The following is a 27,182-nucleotide window of genomic DNA, read 5'->3' as shown; positions in this document are numbered from 1 at the left end:
ACAGGAGAAGAAGGAGGAGGAGGAGTTGGTTCTTTATATGCCGCTTTTCTCTACCCGAAGGAGACTCAAAGCGGCTTACAATTGCCTTTCCTTTCCACTCCCCACAACAGACATCCTGTGAGGGAGGAGAGGCTGAGAGAGCCCTAATATTTCTGCTCGGTCTGAACAGAGTGGCAAGCCCAAGGTCACCCAGCTGGCTGCATGTGGAGGAGCGAGGAATCAAACCCAGCTTACCAGATCAGAAGTCCACACTCCTAACCACTACACCAAACTGGCTCTCAAGATCCTGAGTTTAGTGCTTCTGTGTCTTGCCACAATTGCAGATTTCTGCAATGTATCCTCACATTTTTGGTGCAACATTCCCCCACTGACAGGCACAGGCAGTAATTCTGCAACAGCTTTTCTCTTATACTGTCTACCCTCCCACACAAAAACAAATACACTGACATGATACACATACAGACAGCTCCTCAGTCAAGATATCTCTGCAAACACAGTTTTTGCCCTGACCTCTCTCTCCTGAAGGACAAGGATTCTGGAATGGACAGGCTGCAGACAGCTGCTTGCCCTCTATGGCTAGTTCATTTCTAGCAGCCAGGAACAATTCTAAGAGTTCAGATGTAAAAGAGTCAAGGGGAAGGAGCAGAATTCCTCTCCCACAGTGGGGACCCGACAGAGCTCTTAGAAAAGCTGTTTGGGTCACCATCTTCAAGAGGCAACTATCCCATTTGGGTGATGGATGAAGCAAAGGACCAGATTATACTTTTAAAAGCCTTTGTGTGCTCCAGCCTCAAAACAAGGGAATACAGCCTTAGCATATTTTCTACCTACTTCAATATTTCCATGGAAGAAAATAATTCACGAGTCAAGTCCACTAGAACAGGGGTAGTCAACCTGTGGTCCTCCAGATGTTCATGGACTACAATTCCCATGAGCCACTGCCGGCAAACGCTGGCAGGGGCTCATGGGAATTGTAGTCCATGAACATCTGGAGGACCACAGGTTGATTACCCCTGCACTAGAAGGTAATTCCACAAAGCAAATGCAGTTTGCCACCTGGTACAAAAGAAAAACACTTGGGAACATGGATCACAGAGTGCAGTTATGACATTTGTGGAAAGACAGCCCTCCCTTTCACATGTACAGAGACAAGTTTGTCTTCAGCTCACCTCAGATGTCCCACAAATCAAAGGTCTGATAGCTACACTCAAGAATCTCAAGTCTTGCAACTCCCCCTTTCTACCATCTGTTCCACTTAATATTTCTCTTAAGGCCTTGGAGGAGGAATGTGTCTCATGACTTAGGTGCCACTCAGTGCTTAACATCCACTCAGGGCGGCTGTCCTGCCCCTGAGTGCCACCTCCTCCTCCAACCAGCTTGCCTGTCTGTCCAGCAGCCAGCCAATCATCTTCCATCCCCCACCCGACCACCCCATCCTCCTTCCACTTTCCTTGGAGGCTGCAGATCCTTGCTGTGTGAACGCTGCCCCTGACAGTGAGTTCCCTAACAGCTGCCTGCAGCCTTTCCAGGTCCTGGGGGAAGCCATCCACAGAGTTCTTCCCAATTCACCCCTTTCTAGCGCCCGTTGTATTCCTGAATGCAATGGGCTTGGCTCCTAAGCAGTTTGGCATAGTGGTTAGGAGTGCGGACTTCTAATCTGGCATGCCGGGTTCGATTCTGCACTCCCCCACTTGCAGCCAGCTGGGTGACCTTGGGCTCGCCACGGCTCTGATAAAACTGTTCTGACCGAGCAGTGATACCAGGCTCTCTCAGCCTCACCCACCCCACAGGGTGTCTGTTGCAGGGAGAGGAAAGGGAAGGCGACTGTAAGCCACTTTGAGCCTCCTTCGGGTAGAGAAAAGCAGCATATAAGAACCAACTCTTCTTCTTCTTAAATAAAAAGATGTCATGTACTCTGTAAATATTGGTTTGCACCCAAATACATACAGAAGCTAGCTGTACCTGGATAATTTATTCTGAATGTAGGATTAGGAACGTGGTGATATAGATTTGGAGGGGCTGCCCTAGTATGGCTGGACTCAGCCAAGACAAACTGAAATGCAATTCTGATGATACTTTGTACAACTCCTGGAGAACAATGCAGTTATACTGGGAGGAAGGAAAGATTTTGAAAAGAGAGAAAACTAAGGAGAATGCTATTCCTGAAAGGCAGTCAAAGGATCCAGTTTTGCAACATCCTCTTGAAAGGATGCTGGTTTTTCCAAGGTGTCCAAAAGAACTCAAGAGCTGATCTGAAAAAAACTTGCTAGAACAAACTTCAGCTTTTCACTAAAGAAAGAAAAGTTGAGTTTAGGTTCAGTTTCCTAAAAGGCAGAACCAGAGCTATACGTCCACTCTTCAACCAATAAAAGAACATCACGCCTTCAAATCACAACTAATGCACGGTAACCTCTTCCACAAGGTATTTTAGGAATGAAGCAGGCAGAGCTGATTTGCCATTGCCTTGCTCCTTGTAGTAACCCCAGTCTTCACTGACAGTCTCCCATTCAAGTAATAACCTGCTTAGCTCCCGAGTCCTGACAGGCCCGGGCCAAACTGGGCCAATCAGGATGTTCTAAGCAATGAAATGCCTCATAAATTCTGTATTAACAAAGATGCAAAACTGGGGAAAGCTAGGTTGGCTTAAAATCAGTGCAACAACACAGAAATTGGTTTGGACACCAGGTCTGCTTCTCATCAAGTGGAAAATGGGCTGATTTCTTAAGAAAAACAGCGAGGGAAGGAAACCAGAAATCCGTAAAATCTTCCACTTACAATTTCCTGACAGCAGCCCCACAATATTCAGATGGGTACAAAAACAAGTATCACAAAATAACCAAAACAAGGAGATAGCAAAACAGACAGAAAAATAATGGAATTCCATAAATAAGGCCGATGGCATGTTGTCACCTAACATTTTACCAGCACTGCAGTTGGCATGCTCATTTTGCAGGTGCTGTACATACTGCAAAGCATAAATGGACAATTCTTAAAATCCAAGGACTGGGAAAGAAGCCATGGCTGCTGTCCCCCCATGCCCCCAAGTCCACTCATGTATTATCAGTGGCCACCCCTAAACAAACACCCCAAATAAGACCACCATCATAAGCCTCTGCACTTTCGGGAAGGGACCCTACATTAATTCTAAACCATCCTGTCCAGGAAAACTGCTCTTGGGTGAACACTGGGCACCAGGAAATTCTGTGGGTCCCAAGAAGGGTATGCTTAGTTGGTTGAGAAGAAGAGGGGCATTAATGAATGGATTTTTAATATTCGGGTGCACAAAGACTCTTTTGTGCATTAGGCCAACTAATTCTGGGACAGACTAGTATGCTGTATGAATGGCTATGGGCTGCAAGACTCGAAGGAGTTTTTTGCTGCCAGGGTAGGCTGCATGGTGTCTTGTGCACACAGTTAACGAGGGGGTGTCATTGGAAGAGATGCATTTACCTTGTTGCTAGGGATTCTATGGGAGAGGCTGTCACTGTTGCTATGCCAGCTCTCTTCTGCCGCTATTATTGTACTTTGATGACATGGCTGGGAGAGCATAAGGCACCAACTCGTTATGCTGGAGAAAGGTCCGGTGCAGATGCCATCTCAGTTGGACAACAGCGATAGCCTGTGCTTGAGGATTTCTTATGACCTAAAGCAGCTTTAGCATTAGAATACATGGTTTATGCAAGGAACTATTAATCTGAACACATTTATTTTTCATGGCTTGCAGCCTATATTTTTATTTATTTATTTAAATACTGATTTCAGATAGCAATTTGATAGCTAACCTGCATTCTTATGGAACTGTTATGTGTGTGTGTGTGTGGGGGGGTCTACCCACTTTTTAATGTAGAGGCAATTTTAAATAAATAAATACATTGTTGTACAGAATCCTTCTGGTCCTGCTGGAGATATTGTTTTACTAGATTTTCTTGTCTTAAAATTGGTACCATGCAATCTTAATAACACCACATTGTTTGATTTGCCTATGGGCTAAAGATTCAAATTGTCATTAACAGGGGGGAAAAAAACACCAATCCTTATCCATGGTTCCTCTATATATTTGTGAAACAGCCTGGGGGGTGGAACGTGTCCGGCTGTCCAAGTTGGAATAGGGCCAATCAGGGTGCATCAGAAAAGCTGGATGCGCCCTGATTGGCCCTGCCCCTGCAGCTCCTGCCCTCCATCCCTAGACTCTAGCATCTCTACTCTCAGATACCCCTCAGTGCCTGGAGCCAGCAGCAGGTCAGGGGAGAAGGCCCTGAGTAAAGGGTCCTGGTGCAGGGCCTGCTAACGAGGGCCTCTTGGCCTGCTAAGCAGGGCTAAGGAGCTCTGTCCCAGCCCTGCTAACAAGCTGGCCAGTCCCCGCCCACCCCACTTTATCCAGCAAAGCCACCTTAAGCTGCCTGGCCGGGGCCAGGGGAGAAGACCCTTTCAAGGCCCATTCTTAGGAACGGGCTTTGAAGCTACTCTGAGATAAATGCATTGGTTTTATTATCTTCTTGCTTGCCTCTTTTCCCATACTGACCAGCTCCTGCAAGCACTAACTAGTTGTCTTATGTCTACTAAAATCAATCACTCAGTGTCTTCATAAGCAGACTTTCTCTTGCACTGCTGTTCCTCACAGAAAGCTAACTCAGCATTGAGAACAGAGCGCCTTCTACCCACCAAACTCTCCTGAGCAGAAGCTGTTACAGCTCAAGGCATTTGCTTGGCTCAAGGTTACCTTGATTCCCTCCCCACCAGCAATGATGCCCAGCAGGACAGAACAGAAGTAAGGTAGAAATCCAAAACAGCTTTCCAACCCTCTTGAGCATACATAATGCTACTACATCAGCTATTCTTTGGGTTCTATTAACAGCCATTCCCATTGCCCAAAGGATGAGAAACTCCCTGAAATGTAAGCTACAAGTAAACACCCCTTGCTCTACTAGCTAGTTAAAGTAGTTAAAGGCCTTTCCACACTTTCAGGTTTTACAGAAAAGATAGACAGAGAAATGTGTGACATGTGGAAAGTCAACATTAGAACAGACACAATACCAGCCAAGGTTCAATGCTAGAAACCAACTGGTTCAACAGGTTTCTTGTAGTATTAAGCGTGTAAACATTCACCAACTGTTGGCAGCCCCAGAGATTACTGTGTTTGATTCTATTTTGTCCCACCCTTCTTCTGAACAGTTCAGGGGGGTTATGTGGTTTTCCTCCTCCATTTCATCCTTCCACCAATCCTGGGGAGTGGGTTGAGCTGAAAAAAGCATAAGTTCACACACTAAGCTTCACAGCCAAGGGGGATTTGAACCAAAGTCTTCCCAGTTACATTCTGACACTTGAATCACTGCACCAATTAAATGATAATTTCAGAGGTGATGAACAGATAAAAACTAACTAGACTTCTATGGTAGACTGCACAAAACAAATCAGCTGTAGGCATCAAAGCATCATGAGATGTGTCAACCCCTTGTCTTAATTCCCTGCAATAACACACACAAAAATCAAATTTGCAGCATAAAGCTATGGTAATATCCAAAAGACAGTAGCTGAACCAAGTTTAAATGGTGGTGGTGGGGAGACACTCCAGGAACAGAAATTGCCTTCCCACAATCAGCTTCTTAGGCAATCCTAGATGACATAGGGAAATCCACTTAGATACCAGAGACAGAAGAATAAACCTGTTAAAAAGATTATTCACACACTTGCTTACTGCTGCCTTGACGGCACTTGCCAAGAAAGCCCTTTCAAAGGCAACCCACATGAAGGAATGAGCCTGCAGAAGACTGACCAAATGCCAGCACACAAATAACAGGATTTTCAAGTTGCACAGAAACCGATAAAGCCAAGAACAGCTTCATCATTTATTATAACATTTTATCCTAGAGCTCCGCTCAAGTTTTCCATAGGACGATATCATATTTAGCAGGAGAAATCTTTGCAGTTGATCTTGTATGACAGTGCTGAGGCGATCATTATCAGCGGTTGGGAATATGTACCTCGTTTTCCTGAAAGCCTTCATAAAGATGTTCCAGGGTGTCCGCAAAATCTTAGCTTTACAAATGAAGCATTCCTGTCCTCACAATGAGCACAGCACTAATCATGAAGCTACTGATGCTATTCCTATTCACAGTGGATCTCTACAGGTTTTTCTGGTAGCCTGGTCCAATAATAAGGTCAACATTTCTTGCACACTGCCACAGGTTTGAGGCCATCACATATCCAAGTCTGACAGCAAATTCTGGACAAGGTTTTCATCCTTTGGCCCAAGGAGCAGACTTTCATTATCATCACTTCATTTATTCTTCCAGCACTGTGTTTTAAGAGTAGCCAATGGCCATAGCAGAAAACAATGGTTGCTCTAGTTCTACTATGAGCATCACTTTTCTGACAGCTAGCATGGTACGGGGATTAGGATCTGGAAGACTAGGTTCAAACCCTTCTGAGTTAATGGAAGCTCACAAAGTGATCTTGGGACTGTCTCTCTCAGCCTAATCCAGTGAGCATAAAAAGGAGGAGAGGAGAACAATGTTGTAAACAACTCTGAACTGTGCCTGGTGAGAAAAAGCAAGGTATAAATACTTTTAGAAACATTTCTGCTAAAATAGGGCTGAGGGTTTCCTTTATATGGTGATATGCATAGCAGAAAAGTAGCCCTGGAAAAGCCCACAGTAGAGTGAACTGGGATGCAGGGAGGAAATGGGGCAAAGCAAAATCATATTATAAGTAGCCTAAGCCTTTTTTCTTTCCATTTAAGCTCATTAGAGTGATCATCCTCATCAGCAGTTTCTTGGTTCTCATTATTGATCTCCATAAATAAGATTTGAGTTATCTTAAATAAGGTTATCCAAGCCATGAAGCAAGACAGCCAACCTTCCTGAACGGTTCCAGAACAAAGTATTTTATATTTAAATGACCACTATTCTTATTGTTAAAACCTATTTATTTGATTTTTTTAAAAATCCAAGGCAGTGGTATTAAAAATATATACATGTTTTCCTTCTCCCAAGTTAAGCTGTTCAATTTGAAGAGAACAAAGGGCAGCACCAATTGGAACCAAGTGGGAACATTGGTGTTTTTATGTTTGACCAATTCTCCCTAAGGATACTCAGTGAAAAATGTGTAGGGGTTATTAACATCGGAATAAAATTCGTTTTTACTTCACCATTGTTTTTTATTTGTCTTTCTGCTCAAAATGAGTAATTTGTTACTGGGATTACCAGTAAGGAATATAAACTTACCTGCTAAACCTGCAAAGCTACCTTCAAATGAGTAAGATCCATGGATCTATATGTCCTAGAACCAACCATTCTGACCAAGAGCAGCTCTCCAAAACAAACCCTAGGCCAGGGGTAGTCAACCTGTGGTCCTCCAGATGTCCATGGACTACAATTCCCATGAGCCCCTGCCAGCGTTTGCTGGCAGGGGCTCATGGGAATTGTAGTCCATGGACATCTGGAGGACCACAGGTTGACTAACCCTGCCCTAGGCGGTGAAGACTTTCTCTGCAGATTAGTTTATCTAGATATTCTAGAGATGGCATCTGGAACCTTCTGCATATCAATCAGTTGCCCTACCAATGAGCTATGGGACCTCCGCCCCCTCATTATAAAAGGAGGTCTCATCTGAGCAGCCTCCTGCCACCCAAAAAATTACACTTTAATCATTTTACAAAATGTATCGCAGTGGTGTCAGATGCTCAACTGCAGAGGCTCTGCTATTTCTGTGTTTTGTTTTTTTTTAAACAACCTACAATTAATATTAGTGAAAAATAAAATGTCTAATCAGGCCATCCTTATTCATTAGGGATATGAACTGCTGTTTAAAAATCTAGACGCAAAACAACCATAGGTATAAACAACCTACAATGAATATTAATGGGAAATAAAATATCTAACCAGGCCATCCTTATTCATTAGAGATAGGAATCGCTGTTAAAAAAATCCAGACACAAAACAACCATAGGTATAACACAACCTACAATGAATATTAATGGGAAATAAAATATCTAATCGGGCCATCCTTATTCAATAAGAGATATGAACTGTTAAAAAATCCAGACCGAAAAAACCACAGGTATACACAATTCTAAGAAGAGACCACCTGCTGTGCATAGTTTATTGCATGTGCTATTCAAAATTGTAATACTAGAAAACAACTATAATTTGAGCATCTTTGCACTTAGCTCTAGCATGATTCTGTACAGTTTATAATCCTACTTCTCTCCTTTGGATGCCTACAGCTTCCCTTCATAGGCAGCAAAATGCTGATGTGAAAAACCCAGAAATTTATCCTCTAGACCAGGGGTAGTCAAACTGCGGCCCTCCAGATGTCCATGGACTACAATTCCCAGGAGCCCCCTGCCAGCATTCTCAGGGCATCCCAATTTATAAAGACCATCTCTAATAGTCACAAAAGGAAAACTTAATTCCAAACCATTTTTTTCAAGTTCAGTGTGGCTGGCACCTTTATGCTCTCATTTCATTTTGCACACTATCAGCAGATAGCATTACTGTATCGTCCCGGCCATGTTTCCCCGCTTCTTTCAATGCAAGTACACAACATTCAACCAGGCTCTAATCCCAGCATCACCAGCCAAGCTCCAAGGGCAAGCCTGAGCAGAATTACCAACAGCCAACGAATTAATGACATCAAGCCTTCCTGAAGCCTTTTGGGGCAGAATTCTGCTTTAAAATTAGCATTCCTGTTCAGGACTGCAGATGGCCATGTCCACATTTGGCAATAACATTTTCCACCAGTAAGAACAGTCTATGCTGGATCAGTCCCAAAGGTCCATTTTGTCAGCCGGATGCTCTTAGGAAGCTCACAAGATGGAGACGCCAGCCCCCGTTATCTGTCTGTAGCATCTAGAGGTACATATTGTCTCCAATTAAGAAAGCTGTATTTAGCAGCCCCAGTTGATTGGTTTCTCTGTAACGTAAAGCACCATCAACCAGAGTCCAAGCCTTTTCCATCATAGCTTCTGCTCTGTGGAACGGGCTCCCTGAACTCCCTGGCTAGGAACTGTACCAGAAAGCCTGCTCAGTGTAATTCTGCCAAAAGTAGACAACCTTTTCTGTGGCACCTCACCACTGAAATTCCATCCCCTCTCCATTCACAGATCTGATGACCTTTCAGCACCACTTAAAAAGATCTTTTAAAAAGCTGGTCCATGTCAGGTGGTTTCTATTCTTCTACCATGAAACTTATTATTCTTTTAAACTTTAAAACTGCTGTTTTCTGTCTAAACCTTGGCTAAAACAGGACTTTTGTGTCATTATTGCCTAAATTTCGTGCTTTTCCTTGACTCTACAAGGCCAGCCAGCACCCCGTTGATTTCATAAACTCATTGCCAGCGCTCCTTACCATATAAAAGCATTATTCAGAATAGTGATTTGCATGATCTACTGAGGAAGGCAATAACAATAAAATCCAAAACAGTAATGACTAATTGGACATTTATTCAAAACCCAATTAAAACTTTAGCTTAATATATTCAATAAATGTATGAACTCAGTCCAGTTATCCCTTTCAATTACCTCAATTTTTCCTTCTATTCCCTACATTTTTCTTTAGTTTTTCTCCCTTTTGAAATCAGTAGTTGGAAAATTTTAAATCCTTATATAACCTAGAAATATTCATATTGGGTGTGCTGCAACAAAAATATGGCTAAAAAGCATGCTTCATAGACAACAGGTTCAGTAATCGAGAACACAGGAAAATAAATGCCATACTCGATACCACGACGAAGACAAAAGCACACATGGTATACTGGCCTTACTAGAGTACCTGGTGATGGCTTCCACCAGATTCCACCAAAGCCCATCTAGGCTCCAGCTGGTTACTCATAAATAAGTGAACAATCCGGTCAAAGGGGCCCAATTCCAGCACCTCCCCTACTGGACTTTTAGTGTCTCCCTAGGTAATCTCACTGTCCACCAGGGCTGGTACCATCCACTTTGGGAACCACTGATGTAAGCAAATATTAATCTTGCACTTTGAACAATTTTTTAAAGATGATTTAAGGTGATTCCTGAATAGTGCAGGGGGTTGGACTAGATGACCCATGAGGTCCCTTCCAACTCTATTATTCTATGATTCTACAGTTAAAAAAAACATACCCAGGCAAGAAACCAGAGGGTTCCTAATCTTAGCTGATTCATTAGTTAATCGGCTAAAGAGGTGTCTTTGATTCATCTGTCAGAAATGCTCTTATACTTTTAAAGGAGACTTCTAAAAGCACCTTTCCCCTTCATACACAGGAAGGAATGCCTTTGTACTCGTTTTGGCTTTGTTCCTTCGAAACAACCTTTTAAACTGTTTTGTCCATTTATGCAGGTACAACCAAAGATTATAGAACGTATAACTAACCAACTAAGCCCTCTCATTTGAGCAGGGCATCCAGTAAATTTGCTCTGCAATTTGTAACATGATGAGGGCGTCCCAAGGCTGGGGCCTTATGTTCACCTCCAACCACTGTTTTCCTCAAACATTTTCCTCCCTCACTCTGCGTGGCGGTGATGTTGAATCATCAGCATGGCTCAGCCTCAAAATCAGCAGGCTGTGAGTCTATTCCTTCACTGAAAGAACAGTGGCTTACACTCTTAAGTGTGGTCAACATTTGGATTTATTTTCCACACTTTAATTCAACAGTTCAGTTCATCCGCATGAGCACGTGTAGAGCTTGATGCATACTGCATTACCACTCACCCAAAGAAACTCATCAAACGCTCCACCAAGGAAACAAGAAAATCTTCTATGTTGGAATAAACCACACACATCACTCTGTTTTGAACAGACTTGCATCATTTGCATGAATTTTTGCAAGTTGTCAACACATTTATGTAGAAGCAAGAGCCACTGAAAAGGATTGCATCAATGCCAAGTATTATAATATCAATCAACAGCCTTCCAGAGACGCTGAATGCCTAAGCAGAATCCGTCCTCCCAGAGCTGCTGACAAACCCAAGAGGTTCAAGATGAGAAGTCAGGATAAGGTAGAAAACTAAGCGAAGAACTGTGGTTGAAGTCCATAAACTTGCCTATAGCTGGTGCCACTGAAGGAATCTGACCCAAGACTGAGAGAAATGAACAGGAAGCAAGCAGGTTGACATGAACGGGGCAGGATAAGATGCGGCTAATACTCCTGGAATACCCATACATCGAACTGTTCAGGAAGCAGGTGACCTGGAAGGTGATTATGGACCAGGCAGAGGGAGTGTGAGTCCAGTTTGGAGGTAAAGGCACTGGCAAGTTCCCTGTGCAAAGCAACTTCATCCATTCATTCCTTTTATTGGCATTCGGCAAAGCTAGTAAGCCCTGCCAGTAGCTGCCCTAAGAGCTATGGGCAGTCCATTACCAGAGAACTTGAGAAAACAATCTTTCATTTGATGTGCTATTTTTATTGCAAGTTTCCTACCCTTTCCCCAAGGAGCTCAGGGCAGCATAAATAGCTTTCCCCTGCTCTCCATTTTATTCTCACAACAATCCGATGAAGTGGGTTAGGCTGAAGAGAAAGCATCTGGCCACAAGTCACCAAGACAGCCTCATGACTGAGTAGAGCAACCTTTCTCGACTTCTTTTGCCGTTGAGAAATCCCTGAAATACTCTTCAGGCCTCAAGAAACCCCAGAAGTGGTGTGATCATGCAGAATATGTTTGGGAAGCATAGCTTTATACATGCCCCTCCAGGGCCCCCTTTCCTACCCCCTCCAAGCCTTCCAGGGGTCTCAAGAAACCCTGGAGTAGAGATTTCAAACTGGAGCAGCCAGGTCTGGTTCTAAATCATAAGCACACTGCCCCTCTAAAGATTAAAAAAAAACTCTTCTATATGTGGTACTTTTACACACAGGAACAGAATAACCAAAATGCCATTTTATTTCATGACAGAACAGCCATGCTCCAGCACCATACCACCAATGTGTGATACCAGACACATAGTTGCATAAGCCTGGTCTGAGGAGCAACATTTTGATTCTGTCACAGCTTACTACATAGACTTGAACCTCACACACTGAGGTAAAATAAGAGTTGATTTTTATACCCCGCTTTTCACTGCCCAAAGGAGACTCAAAGCGACTTACAATCCTAGGGTACTTCTTCATCTATCTTTAGCTTTATGTCCCCCAACCACTACAATATTGTTGTTTATTTCAGCTTCCACACGACATCCTCTACCAATTGTACATATTCTGGGCTTTGCCCTACCTCACAGCCTGCTTTCCCAAGTCCACTTTGATACAATCTTTCTGGGAAGCCTGAACTCAGTGGGTTTGGTCAGACACACAAAGATACAGATTTATGCACAGCCCCACCCACATCTGGCAACACCTTCGGTCCATTTCTCATTTTAACATCACAAGGCTTTTTGCCAGTTTTTAAAAATGAATGACATAGCACCATGACATTAGACCCTGAAATAAATTTTCAGGCTTCGAGGACCCCCAGAAGTGATGGTGGCTGGCCACGCCCATCAAAGTGACATGTCACTCCATCTCCCCACCTTTACTGCCACTATATAGGCCTCATGTAGGCCAGAAAGAAGGGGAGAAGCTGAGAAGACTCTCCAGAGCCCACATACTACGGCACAACTGACTCCCCCCCCCTTTGATTTTTACACACACAAGCTCCTCACTGGGCCCTCTAGTCAAGAAGTGGCCAGTTCCATAGCTTGTGGCTGAAGGGAAAAGGCCGTGGACTCCTCTGGAGCTCCCACAGACCCCTGGTTGGGAGTCCCTCTGCACTGAAGTGTTACACTTATTAAATTTTTTAAATGGCAAAAACAAAGAAGGGGAGAATGACAAGTGTGATGGGATAACTGAGAACACTCTTCCCTGAGGAAATACCACTGCTACTATAAATCTACCATAGTAACAGTGAGAGCACAATCCTGAATTGTCCTGTACAAAAGCAGTTCAGCTTACTACATCAAAAGTGTGGGGTGCTACACTTGATTTTTAAGAGGTGGGCTGAAACACTGTAATATAGAAAATCATGGTTGGTTTTGAATTATTCTCTGGTTGCTGTCACTCCACCCTTGTGTGTTACCAACTCCCCTTGTTGCTATGGAGCAAAGTCGTCAGTTCTGAATTTCTTTACATGCACTGCTGCAGTGTTCTGTCACTACTTCCTGGTTCTTTGTTTACGGAAGTCAATGCCTGGATGGGAAGTTAAAGTAAATCCTTAGTGAATATTAATAGTCCTTATTCAAGTGGATTTTGCTTTAAAAAAACGGTGCCACTGCTGTATGTTTGTGTACACAATCACTGTGAAATCATAAGAGTTTACTTCATGTCACAATCAAACATTCGGTACACGCACAACATACATGAGTAAGCACAAATTCTGAGATAGCAGGATATCCCCCCCCCCCCGCACACAAAGAGCTATATGAAAAGGGAAACACATCAATGTACCTCACAAAATCTCACCTTTGTTAGATGCGTTCACATTTAGGATGACCTTAGAACTGGCCCATCTAAACCTATTCCCCATATCTACAAGAAGTCAGCAGATTCTCCAGAGCAGATGCGCATTTATATACCTGACCAGTAGCACAGCCCATAAATGCAAATGTCATACAGCAATCAACATACAGCTGAGTACCATATATTCAGAAATAAGGCAGCAATAAGCCTCAAAACAGAGGAAAAACACAGGACTTTCAGTTTAATCTCTGCTCTTTCACCAAGGTGGTGACAGCCAATGGCAACAAGAATGTGAGAGATTTCAACCCACACCTCATCTTAGTAAGATATACCAGTTTTAAAAAGCCACAAGCTAATAATTGCTGGGAAGCAGCAAGGTGATCATTTAGGAAGGTTTTTTTCTTGGCTGGACCTGCAAAATCCCCTTGGCCATACGAAAAAAGGATTAAGCCTGAAAGAAAATGTGACTGCACACACATATTATGCAACACGAAAACGTACACATGTATCGTGCAATACAAAAATCACCTCAGCCATATCTAAAAATTATTATGCCAGAAAGAAAATAGGATTGCACACATGTATCATGCAGCACGAAAAGGCACACATGTATCATGCAACACGAAAATCCCTTCTGCTATACCAACAAGAGATTGTCAGAAAGAAAACGGGATTGTGCACAACACAAACAGCCTACCCCTAGCTTGGTGTAGTGGTTAGGAGCACCGACTTCTAATCTGGCAAGCTGAGTTTGATTCCACATTCCCCCACATGCAGCCAGTTGGGTCGCCACAGCACTGATAAAGCTGTTCTGACAGAGCAGTAATATCAGGGCTCTCTCAGCCTCACCTCCCTCACACAGTGTCTGCTGTGGGAATAGGAAGGGAAGGCGCTTGTAAGCCGCTTTGAGACTCCTTTGGGTAGAGAAAAGCGGCATACAGGAATCAACTCTTCTTCTAATCTTGCAAGCTAGGTTCATGAAGCCCTGTGGTTACTTGACGGCCTTTGAAGGATTTCTGAAGGTTTTCTCAAATGGGTGGGAGTTAATTAATATTTTATATAATGGTTTAAGTTGTTAAACATTTATCAAGTGACATGACCATATATAGTAATGTCAACCTACACCCCCCCCTCCCAAAATGGTCAATGATTGGCCTGGGGGGGGGAGGGTTACTGGGTGGGCGTGACCACAGCTATGCTTCCCAACCATATTCTGCACGATTGCACCCACTTCTGAGGTTTCTTGAAGTCTGAAGAATGTTTCAGCGTTTTCTCAATAGTAAAAAGGCTGAGAAAGGCTGGGATAGAGAATATTAAGTGTATAAAAGCCAACTCTTCCTTCTTCTTCTACTCTAAATCTTCTCTTCATTAGCATGGCTTTCGTCCACTACCACAGATAAAAAACTTTCAACACTATATTTTAACACACATGCCTCCCTGCAACAGCGGCTCAGCCAGCTGCATCTGCCCCCTACAACAGGACACAGAGTTACCTTTTCTCCCTCCTACCCTTTTGTCCCCTACTACAAACTGAAAACTCAAGAAGGCTCCCCGGCCCACTAAAGAGCATCACCAGACAGATGGCTGCAATTCAGCGTTTAGTCCCAGTTTCAAAGCCCTCCCCCTTTAAGGATTCACAAAAGATCTACAAGACCTGAGAAATCCCAGAGTAGAAAAGAAAAGTGCACACTACTCTCTAATCTGACTGGGGGAAGGGAGGCAGAGAGAGGATAAAGGTTGGTATGCACAAAAGCCAGCTTAAGGCCCAACCAGCCTTTCCCTCAAATAACAGGGGATCGCCAGAGGTTAATGTGATCGTAAAGATCCCCCTTTCTAATGACTGCCCCCACTCGGGCAAGCGAGCCTCCATACAGCCAATAGGACCCCAGAGTTGTGTTTGCCTCGACAGGTTTGCAAATGCACAGACAAGAATGGAAAGAGCCCTTGAGAACTGAACAGCTCAAGAGCATGAAGACCACCCCCTCCCTTTCCCACTAGCTCTTCAGCCTGGGGAGATTCCACACTTCTGCAGGAATTCTGTGCTGTTTGCAGATGTCAGGCTCAATCCCTCCAACAAAGGCAGAGAAAAGGGAATGTGAAAGCATGGACTGGAGGAGAAACAGGGGTCTTCGGTTTCCTACAGGGAGGCAAAAGCTTATAAGGAAAACAGAAAAATGAAGCTGCTCAGCACAAATCCCAGTCAGAATACAGGATAATATTCCATTGCATAGCCTTTTCTCTCACGCACATGCTCTGCAATGCTCTTCCCTTTGTTAATTTCGTGACAAAGATTTTAATTGCCACTATTTTGCACACTGCACATTTAAAATGATGAGGCCTAAGCTGCATTGAGTTCCTCATTTTTTTTTTTTTACCAGGATTTTAATTGCAGGAAAAATACATTATTCCTCAAGGCCTTTTCCATCTGCATCCAAGTCAGTCTTTCCCTCCTTTAGTTCCACCAGGCCTCATGCTTTCCCCTGCAGCTTAGAAACAGGATGTTAAACCCACTCACCAGGCGAGGGCTGAGCCACCAGCGTGCAATGTGTAGCACCCGGCGCTCTGTCAGGACAACTTCAAACAGCTCTGGTAGCAGGCCACTGGCTCAGAACTGGAATGCAGGAACAATAAATCTGCAGTTTCATTGCTGATCACTTTATTTCAACAGTGTCCAGATAGATGCCAGATTCAGAAGGGCAAACTCCATTCAAAATAGGAGTTCTGTACAGCTCTCAAAAGTCTATTTACCCCCAATGCCCTGGGAATAAGAATATGAGATAGAAAACTATGAATTTGATCCATGTTCCTGGAGACCCGCCCCCACTGAAATGCCCCATGCCCCCCCCCCTTAAAATGCCTGTTCCTATCTGCTTCAAGCCCCACTAGACTTAAATCGGCATCCATATTGTGCCGGTCCCTCCCTACCTCCATTCAAGAGTTTAACACAACAGGAAGAAGGTGATAAAGATTCCATTTCAAATGGAAACATGTCACTGGGAGAAGGAGAGTTAATTCTCATTCATTCATTCACTCATATATATTTATTATTAAACGTGTATGCCGCCAGCTCCCGGAGCAACCAGCTCGTGGCGGTTTGCAAGAAGATAAAAACATAAGACGGCAAGATTCTCTATTGCCAATAAATGCAAAAAACAATCCAGTTACCCCAATTTAAATAACAAGATGGCAGACATAATAACCCCTAACTAGACCCATATTCCTGGCAGTGTCAGTCTGTTATCAAGTTGGGCGATGGTAGACCCCAAAGGGGATCCAGATGTCACAAGGGTGGGGGAGGACCCAATCTTATTAACCCAGTGATCAGCCCAGCCTCAACTGAACGCCTGGTGGAGGAGCTCCATCTTGCAAGCCCTGCAGAACCCAGAGAGCTCCGACAGGGCCCTCAGCTCTTCTGGGAATTCATTCCACTAGGCGGGGGCCAGGATTGAAAAGGCCCAGGCCCTGGTCGAGGTCAAGCATACTTCCCGGGAACCTGGGATCCTCAACAGATTCATACCTGCAGAATGCAATTTCCTGCAGGGAACATGGGTGCTACCACCCTGATCCATACTGTCCCTCCCCACAACAGCTTCCCCCAACCACCAGCTTACATTTTATTTATTATTCAAATCCCACTGTATTTTCCAGGAGCAAATCACACACATTCAAGCCACAGGCCATCAAAAATAACCTGACCCTTAAGGGACATGCAGAAAGCCACCCAAGGACTGACTGAATAGAGCCAAACCTACAAATGCTCCATTGCCTGCAGCTTTCTCCTTCCTGACCCACTTTGTTCATTTCTGCTAATTTGGAAAATGATGTGCTCTATCTACTGAATGATCTCACCTAAGAGCCTGTCTTAGTTGAGAAGGAGGGGACCCAACAACCTTCAGAAATAGCCAGAGTGAAAATAGTCCAGCTATCAGGCAATTAACCATGGATTCTGTTGTTGCATCCTCTCCCAGTACACACAAGCTCTACAATCCAGAGATCAGAGCAGGTAGGAAGCAAAACACAAATGAGAAAAGGGGCCTGATGCCCAAACTGTTCCTGATTGTAAGCACCACCATTTGCCAGCAACAACATAAACACCAATTGGGGGGAGGAGGGGAGCTCATGCTAACCTCAAGATGGGACTAAACAAGACTGGACAAGATGGCAACAAATCAATGCAGAAACAAACCCTCCCATCCCTAAAAGCAGAAGTGACCCTGAACAATAGAATGGGGGAGAATTTTCCCTGGACACAAGGAACCACATCCAGAATAAGAGCTGCATCACTAACTGTTCAACATGGAAATTCTGCCTTAAGCATTTCAGACGCTTCCAGATGCAAGCCTTTGGGATCAAGGCACTTTCTGGAAACAGGGACCACACACCTAACCTTGCACAGCAACAGCTCCCACAGCTTCCTGCAGCTGTTTGACTTTAATCACAGCAACCTGCTTTGGACATAAAGATCCTGGCTGCCTTATAATCTCAGGTAAAGAACCTTGCGAAGCCACAGCAGAGACAGCAGCATCCCCACGCCATTAAATGACATCTGCCACAGCTCACCCACCTTTAGGCCCACGGCTAAGGGGAGGGGGGGATAGGAGAGGGGAGAGAAAGCACCCACCAGCGTCGCCATGGAAACAACTGTCCAGAGAGGGCCTCCCCGGCAGCAGCTCGCTGTCACTAGGCCAGATCTGTCCCGTTTTCCGTACGCCCACAATGGTGGCTTCGGACACGATGACCTGTTGCTGCTGCCGGTGCCGCTTCTGGGACTGGGGCGTGGGGGGGCTGCTGCTGTCGAAGGACTGCTGCGAGTTCTGCGAAGGCGACCTGCTTTTGTCGCGGTACAGGCGGTAGGTGGTGGGGCTGGGGGACACGTGGCTGGACTGGCCGGAGGAGAAGTCCTCCTCGCTGGACGTGAGGTTCTCGTTGGAGCTGCAGTCGGGCGTGTAGCCGCCGCCGATGTCCTCGAAGCTCCGCGGGGAGTAGGAGCGGCGGGGCCAGGTGAGATGCTTCTCGGGCTCGGCGGCGCCGGGGTTGCGCAGGAGGGGGGCCCTGCCGCCTTCGGCGTCGCCCACCATGCCGCCGATGTAGACGCTCTGATAGGGCTGCAAGTCCACCGGCTGCCAAGAGGGCCGGCCGGCGCCGTTGGCCTGCAGCAGGTTGTCCTTCAGGAAGCGCGGGTTCAGGTCGGCGTCCTCGTAGTCGCCGTCCAGGGCGGCCTCCGCGGGGCGGGCGCGGGGCGAGGGCAGCGCGGGCAGCGCTCTCCGCCGCTCCAGCTGCATGGCCTGGCTGCCCAGCGAGCTGATCTTGTCCGAGACCTCCTTGTCGTTGACCTTCACCAGGCCGCGCTCGTGGTGGTACTCCAGGTTCACGTAGAAGGGCTTCTCCGGGCCGTCCGTCGGCGCCCTTTTCAGCCGCTCGAAGTTGGAGCGGAGCGCCGCCACGCTGCTGGCCGCGGCCCTCTCCTTGGCCACCGGCTCGAAAGCGCCTTCCTTGTCGACGCTGCCGCCGCTCGGGAGGCGGCGGCCGGAGGAGGGCCGGTGCTTGGAAGGCGACACGTCGGGCTCGCAGCGGGGCTCGGCGTCCTCCAAGCCTCGCTTCAGCTTCTCCTCGCCGCCGCCGCCGCCGCCGCCTTTGGCGCGCTCGGGCTGAGGCGGGCCGTCGGCCGGCGCCGGGGGGTCGCTCTCGGGCACGTGCGAGGAGCGCTTGAAGCCCCAGCGCGTGCGGTCGTAGCTCTTCTTCTCCTTGGCCAGCAGCGTCTGCAAGTAGATCATGCGGAAGCGCTCCTTGTTCACCTCCAGCTCCAAGCGCCGGATCGACGCTTTGCAGCGCTCCAGCTCGTGCTCGATGTCGCCCACCGACTGCAGCGCCATCTGGGGCGGCTCCGAGTCGGCGAATTGGGCGCGCCAAGCCTCGGCAAAGCCCACCGGCTCCACCATCTTGCCGCCCTCCAGGCGCGCGCCTCAGCTCGTCCCGCTGCCCATCTCGGGAAACAAAGGGGGAAGACGGGGAAGGGAAGGGAAGGAGCGGCCCCCCAACCCCGCGCGCGCCGGGACCGAGGTGGGGCCGGGGGCCGCGTCTGCCTCCGCGTGGGGGGCCCCGCGCGCGCTCTCGCCGCCGCCGTCGCCGCCCCCCCGGAGAAGGAGCCCCGGCCACTTATCCCGTGACGAGGCGCCCCCGCGGTTCGCGCTGCGTAGGGGGCTGGCTGCCCATTGCTGGCTCGCTCTCCTGCTGGCAGGCTCGGGAAGGGAAGAGAAAGGGCGGAGCGGAACAGCCGTCCGGGCGGGCCCCTTAAAGGGGCAGGGGGGAGGCGGAGCTGCGGCGCAGGGGAGCAGACGCGGCCGGAGCTGCTGGCCGGCGCGGGCCCTCAGAAGCGCGCGGCAGGCCGGCCTGGCGGGGAGGTACAGGTGGCTGCGCTCGCGCCACGTCCCGCGGAGGTCCCCGTCTCCGAGTTGGGAGTCGGCCTTGAAGGAGGAGGAGGAGGAGGAGGAGGAGGAAGGCCGCAGTCTGGGTGTGCGCCGCGCGCGTCGCTGGCTGGTCCGGGCCGTTTCTTCTTTAGGTTGAAGCTTTTTTACTCTCTCGAGGGCTCAACTCCGTTTTCATTCTCGCCGCGCTCAGTGTGGAAGGCTACGAACCCGGAACATAAGGGGGGAAGCGAATGGATCCGGGCAATCTGTCGGGAGCGGTGCTTTCTCCGTGAAGGCCGTTTATTCTAAGGCAGGGGTAGTCCAACTGCGGCCCTCCAGATGTCCATGGACTACAATTCCCATGAGCTCCTGCCAGCGAATTGTAGTCTATGAACATCTGGAGGGCCGCAGTTGGACTTACCCCTGTTCTAAGGTGACCAGATTTTAACATTGGTAAAGCGGGACATCATTGACAAGGGGGGGGGGGTTCTTGATTAAAATGTTGGTCTATATGGAGCAACAAAAATTGTCATAGAACGCAAAAATAGTATTGTAATATATATATATTTAAATTTCAACATAAGTACGATTTGCCAAGTGCCCCCAGATGTCCCTCCAAAAGTGGGACAATCTGGTCACCTTAGGTTATTCTTCTTCTGAGGTGGCTGGGCACCTTTCTTATGGCCGCTGGAGAGCCCTAGGGAAAAGGACCGATTCCAGCGTGGACCTGGGTGTCCGTGGATGTAGTGATGGCCATGCTGGCTAAAGGAAACCTCCACACCCAAAGCCAGTCGGCCTCTGAAGACCAGTGGTAAGAGGCAACATCAGGGAAAGGCATAGACACCATGCCCTGGCTTTGGCCTGCCAGAGTGACTGGTTAGCTGCTGGGTGGGCAAGGATGCTGGACTAGATGGACCAGGGGTCCCAAAATGCTGCCTGGTTCTTATAATCCTAGGATGCATAATAGCAAAATGGGGGGCCCTGATAACACACAGCCCCACACCCTGGAAGAGGAAGGTCTAAAGGAGGAATAATAGGTTCCCACTGCGGTCCAGGTGGCAGACAGCCACATCAGCAGTGGCCACTCACATCTCCCATGTCTGGGGCTTGAAAAGCTGTCTTGCTGCAGCTGCCAATGGTGCCGTCTCCATTCAGGGGTTGGTCAACTGACTTCTTGTTGTGGTTTCTGCCTACTTCACATGTGGTGAGGACTGCCCTTGCTTGGATGGATTGGCAGAGATTCCTAGGTAGAGGAACAGGCAGGGCTGTAACAACAGTAATTCTATGGTCCTCATTCTGGACTTTTGCCCGGAATCACACAGACTGTCCGGGAGTATATCTCAAAGACCAGACGGTGGTCCAACATCGCCACATCACCTGTGGCATTTGTCAGTGTAAAGTCTAGGACTGGGATGCGTTGAAGGAGCAGCAGGACTTAGTTGTCTTCCTAAATTCCCTCCTGATGCTACAATAGTGGAAAAGAAATGGTATAGATCAGGGGTAGGCAAACTGTGAACGCTGGCAGGAGCTCCTGGGAATTGTAGTCCATGGACATCTGGAGGGCCGCAGTTTGACTACCCCTGGCATAAACCAACTCTTCTTCTTCACTGCTCCACAGGAAAGAGTTTTGTGCAAGGAGGAAGCATTTTGAAGAAGAAGAAGAGTTGGTTCTTATATGCGCAAGCAGCCAACATAAATAGGAAGACCCAAAGAAGTCAGTAAACAGAGAAACACTGGAGAGTGGTTCATTCATTTTTGCACCTTCTCCTTGTATTCTCCACCATAAACCCTCCAACTATGTCTCTGTTTACACATTGGTAAAAAAAATATTGCCAGGGTTTTCTGGGCACCCTTGTTCCATTTTACCCACATTATTTAGATGTGTCTCAAATTTACCATATTCAGCGGAGCAGTACAAAACCACGTGGCTTGTCTTTCTTCTTTCGGTAACCCAGAGAGGCATGCAAACTAAATGTGTGTAAAACTTACATGAGATGCATTCAATGAGTGATTCATTAACATTGACGTTAGACTCAAGAGATGGCCAGGTGGTTCATTAATATGTACAATGTATTTTGAGATCCAAAGCTAAAAATTGTCAATAGTCCAAAGCATAACAATGAGTTTTCCTCTTGAGTTTTGGATGCAGTTCTTTAATAATCCATCACATATTTTTAGCTCTTATGTTTCTAGTTTATCAATATGGATTGTTAAAGCTGCATTCTTTTGGCAACTGGATTTCTAGAATACTAATCTTCATTACTTCTCTGCTTAATTAGAAGTATTCCTGCCAGGAGAAAACTTGAAAGAATTAAGCATCAGGAGTTTCAGAGAGCATTTTTTAAAAACAAAGGTAAGGGGGATTCTTGCTTTTGCTTTTTTTTTTTTTTTGGTGTGACTTATGGATGTTACTGTGCTTTTTCACTAGTTTAAATGGGGGAAAGTGGGCTCTTTGTAAATATACTTCTAGTCTTTCTTCAAGGGGTTTATAGTGGAGTGCTGCTTTCTATGACTCTGGATCCCCAGAACGAACTAATCAAACAGGAGAGAATCGGCTTCGAATTCCACAACACAAGACAAAAAATGGATTTCAGGTCCATGGTTTGAGGTCATATTCTTTAAGAAAAAAAATTCTTACACACTGACACCCGATGCACATTGCAAAGTGCAAGATGATGGGATGGAACTATTTACCTGTGTTCCTATATTGGCCTCAGTCAAATCAGAAACTCAATACAAGTGCACTGAGAACTGGCAATTTCTCATACATGTATGATTGCAGTGGAAGGGGAGCTGAAAAACAGCACATGCATTTTCAGTCTTCACTGATGAGCCTTAGAACACCCTACAAGCTCCCTTTCCAGCCCTCTTGTGTTGAATATGGGAGCCAGCAATAAGGTAATGCTGAAGCAACCAATTTCTCTGCTATGCCCTCTTGTGGACAAAAGCCACTTATATTTCCCTAAACTCTAAGGCAGCCTTTTTCAACCTTTTGACCATGGGGGATTGACAGAAATAATTTTTCAGACTTCAAGGAGTCCTGGAAGTGATGACAGCTAGTCATGCCCCTGGAAGTGACATCACTACTTGCACCCTTAACCCTCACTTTGCTTCCTTCCCTGCCTTGGCTTCTACTTTGGTGACTCTGCCTCACGTAGGCCGGAAAGAAGCGTGGGAGTTGAGAAGACAGCCTGGACCCCTCCCCCTATACCTTGCCACTTAAGAACTCCCACGGACCCCCCAGGGGTCCATAGGCCCCTGATTGGGAATCCCTGCTCTTAAGTTATCACCTAATTCAATTTATTTAGTACTTTTTAAACGCCACCTCTCCCATGTTCTGCTCGAGGTGGCTTACTAGTAAAAGCACAATCAAACCATATTACACCACCACGATTTAAATTTTTAAAACTATTTTTTAAAATAATCTGTACTAAAAATAAGTGCCATACCTTTTATTAAAGATTACACCTATGACTATGTATTTATTATTAAAACAAAATGCAGCTGCTAGGGTCCTCACCAGGTCACAGTGGAGGACCCATATCCAGCCTGTGCTGAGGCAGCTTCATGGGTTGCCATCAGGGGTGGGCGCTTTGGCGTCCGAAGCGGCAGTTCGCACTTTAAACAGCCAGTGCCGCAGAAGGGTAGGGGAGGCACGGGGGCACCAGACATAAACATGGCACGTGCTGGCAGGGGCTCATGGAAATTTTAGTCTATGGACATCTAGAGAGCCACAATTTGGCCACCTCTGGACTAGAGCATGAGAAGTGGATGAGAACAGAACTGAGTATGAGAACTGAAGGTCCTTAAGGATACTGGTCTCAGGTCATTTAGGGTCTTACAGCCCTTTTAATTCTAGCCAGATACCATTGGGGAACCTTTGTTATTCCTGGATCCAGTTAACCCAGCAGTATGCTGGCCGTCCTGCTGTCCCTGTTCTATAGCTATTAATCTTTCTTTGACCCAAATTTATTATACCCCAAATCACACCATTTCAATAATTTACTTTCTTCATGTGTTTGTGTTAGTTTAAAGTGCATGCAAGTATGGTAGGCTTTTAAATGTATTTTTCAATAAAGAGTTTTTCTTTATTTGCAATTTGGTCTCTCTGTCAGTTTTCTAAAGGGAACACCCTCGTAAACATTGGCTAGCCCTGTGTCATCAGATCTCAGAAGCTAAGCAGGGTTGGCCCTGGTTACTATTTGAATGGATCACCAACAAATATCAAGGTTGTGACATGAAGGCAGGCAGTGGTAAGCCACCCCTAAATAACTCTTGCCTTGAAAACCCTATGGAGTCACCGTGACTTGATGGCATAAAAAAGACTGCAATTTAATTAAACCAATTGTGGACTTTTATGCAAAAGTGAGCAATTTTATTTGAAAAAATGCATAGCAAAAAAAGTCACAGCATGGCAGTGGCCCCAATGGGTGGCTGCCAGTGCATTACAGCAGAGTAACATGTTCTATTACTTCCTGCGTTCCCCCTGGGGGAAGTTTTTTGCTAGCAGACCAGGTCCACCCCAGATGACTGTCTCCTCACAGAGGCATCCAGGGCAGAATGGTTCCACCATCCCAGGGGGAAGGCAACATTTTTTTAAAATTTGCACAAAGGTGGGATCACAATCCCACCTTCATGCAATTTTTTTAAAATGCCCCATTTGGCCCTGCAGTGATGCAAAGAACCATGGAGCTGTGTGGGGCATTTTCTGTCCCCTCCAGGCTGCCACAGTTGGAGGCAGAGCCAGGCCTGGTAGAGAGGCCCCGTTGGCCCCTGCAGGGCAACAGGTTTGGGGCAGGGCTGAGCTGGTACTGTTGTGTGGCTGCAGGAATAAGCCCCACTCCCATATGGGTATCAGCCCGGTTTTCTCTGCCCATGTGGAATCGGTGTGAATCTCCCACCCCCCTCCCCAGATCTCAAGCCTCTTCACAAACTAGAAAGGCTTGGTCAGAGAGCTTTATGAAGATCCAATGGTGACAGAGAAGTAGGGTCACTGAGCCATCATAGAATAGGCACAATAATGTGCTCTCGTCTGTGTTTAGTGACATTCTCTTTGAGTTTTCCTCCATTTAGATTTAAACGAGTTGCCTGTTTAATCACACCAAGTTCCTCAGTAAAATCAAGGGGCATTCTAGAGTGCACAGGAGAGGATGCTCAAATACATCTTTATTCTTAAGAGAAAACATATCTCAGTTTGGTGTAGAGAGCCAGTTTGGTGGTGTGGTTAGGAGTGCGGACTTCTAATCTGGCATGCCAGGTTCAATTCTGCGCTCCCCCACATGCAGCCAGCTGGGTGACCTTGGGCTCATCACAGCACTGATAAAACTGTTCTGACTGAGCAGTAATATCAGGGCTCTCTCAGCCTCACCCACCTCACAGGGTGTCTGTTGTGGGGAGAGGAATGGGAAGGCGACTGTAAGGCATTTTGAGCCTCCTTCGGGTAGGGAAAAGCGGCATATAAGAACCAACTCTTCTTCTTCATTTTGTCTTAAAGATTACTGAAGATTGCAGAAGGTGTGTTGGCAAATCTCTCCGTGAAAGAAGAATCACATTTTCAGAACATCATGCATGACAGTGATACCAGCAGTCTGCTTTGTTGGGTGTTGCACCTCTTTGCATGAATAAAGCGAACTTAAACATGTCATCATCAATTATAATAAAATGTCAAGCATTTTTCCAAATCCATATTGCCACCAATGTTGTCTCCCCCTCACAAAAGAAGGGCAGGCTGCTATAAGACAAGCAAATGATCTCTCTTCTCTGATGTCTTCTTCACACACAAAAATAAAAGCTAAGCTGAGACATGAGCATCTGCCCAAGAAATTACAAATAAATGGGTGTGAATGTTTTATCATTCAGCCAAACTTTGCATCATCTAGTTTGAGCAATTTCTTGGCCAGCGTAATATAATATGAGTTGGGTTACAGTTGGTGCTTTTCCCCCTGTACAAATCAATTTTTAAAAGGCTATTGCGGCTAATAAAAAAAACAAACGTGCTTTAAGAGGAGCAAATGGGACAATACTTGGTACAAAAACTATTTTTATCTTCCCACAGTGACCCTGGGCATGGAATGCAGTGCCAAATTAAATGACAGTAATGGCATCAAATCAACTACTGAATCATTTCTGTTGCCTGAAAACAAACCACTGTTTTATTCGGTTATGCTGAGAAGGGATGATGAAAGCGTCCTTAACAAGAATCCTTATCTGCATATTATTCAAGGGACACAGTATGATACTCTGCAGAATGGCACTTGTTAGAAGAGATCAAAGATGCACCTGATGCAGAATTCTGCTTCCAACAGGTACTCTTCAACAGTTGCTTTCATAGGTTAAAGCCCATTGCACCAGGACTCCTCTGTGCAAAACTGGCAACAAACACAAAAGCTTCTCCTTCAAGGCACCCACCAATCTTTACAGTTTCCAAGTTTCTTGTTTGCTTTTGCTGCCAGACTATCCCATTAGAATCTGCCTCTGATGCCCAGTAAATTTAGCAAGCAGGGCATAGGCCTCTTGTCTTTATCCAATGATCGTTCCCATCTGAACCCCAAAGATTCAGTGGCCATGTACAACATAGTTCTATTCTGAGTTACTATGACCAACAGCCACCAACAAGCCTCTCCTCCAGCATGAACCTGTCTATTTTAAATCTAATTATATTGGCCACAACCAGTTTTATATCAATAAATTCCATGAACTGTGTTGTGGGCCTCTTCCCACCCACCCTTTCCTGGACCTTTTTCATATATTTTAATAGCTTTCCCCCCTCTCTCTTCTATAATGTAGAACTTGGGGGCATCCAATGACATTTTCAGAAATTTGTTCAGAACAGACAAACTAAAATACTTTGTTACTTAATGAGTAATTAAACTGTGGAATTCTCTTGCCAGGGGAGGTACTGATAGCCATGAGCAAAAGGACAGATCCATGGATTCATCATGCCTACGGGCCATGGTCACTGAAGGGAGCCTTCATATCCAGAAGCAGCAAACCAGTGCTTGGAGGCAACAGCTGGGGGAAGCTTCTACATCTACACCCTTTTCACCCTCAGGACAACTGGATGGCTGTGAAACAGGATACTATATTAGAATGGCTAATCCAGGAGACTCCTATTCTTATCCTAAATGTCTGTGTTTAAGTGCTGTCAAGTTGCTTCCGATTTATGGAAACCCTATCAGCAGAAAAGCAGACAATTCCCTCTTATGTCAATTTTATACATCATTTCATCTCTTTCTTCTACCATTGTCCACTTTAGCTGGACAAATACAAACAGACCTAGACATCTTAGCATTTTCAGGATGTGAGATTTCAGTTTGTATAAACTGCATTGAATATATTTTGGGTTTTGTTTTCTGGGTGTTCCTGGG

At 46.0% G+C, this 27,182-nt stretch overlaps 1 protein-coding gene and 2 long non-coding RNA genes across 4 annotated transcripts in view; 2 read left to right on the top strand and 1 right to left on the bottom strand.

The window, feature by feature from the left end:
- The window catches only part of BCR (BCR activator of RhoGEF and GTPase), a 102,057-nt gene extending 82,377 nt beyond the window's left edge, over nt 1-19,680 (bottom strand). The window contains exon 1 of one of the 2 annotated variants that reach the window (XM_077308847.1): nt 18,030-19,680. In XM_077308847.1, the coding sequence (XP_077164962.1) occupies nt 18,030-19,347 (1,318 nt within the window). In that variant the 5' untranslated portion in view covers nt 19,348-19,680. The remainder of the gene's footprint in view (nt 1-18,029) is intronic. The other variant, XM_077308846.1, reaches the window with a different exon arrangement.
- LOC143823054 (uncharacterized) lies at nt 18,271-24,062 on the top strand. The gene is made up of 3 exons (XR_013226369.1): nt 18,271-18,409; nt 22,095-22,168; nt 23,931-24,062. It is a non-coding gene; the product is annotated as an uncharacterized LOC143823054 (long non-coding RNA).
- A 66-nt stretch (nt 24,063-24,128) lies between these two features.
- Nucleotides 24,129-27,172, top strand: LOC143823052 (uncharacterized). Its single transcript, XR_013226367.1, has 2 exons — nt 24,129-26,120; nt 26,706-27,172. It is a non-coding gene; the product is annotated as an uncharacterized LOC143823052 (long non-coding RNA).
- Nucleotides 27,173-27,182: the final 10 nt, after the last annotated feature.

Source organism: Paroedura picta, chromosome 13 (assembly GCF_049243985.1).
Source record: "Paroedura picta isolate Pp20150507F chromosome 13, Ppicta_v3.0, whole genome shotgun sequence".
Classification (NCBI taxonomy): Eukaryota; Metazoa; Chordata; class Lepidosauria; order Squamata; family Gekkonidae; genus Paroedura; species Paroedura picta.
This window is presented reverse-complemented; position numbering and strand designations above follow the sequence as displayed.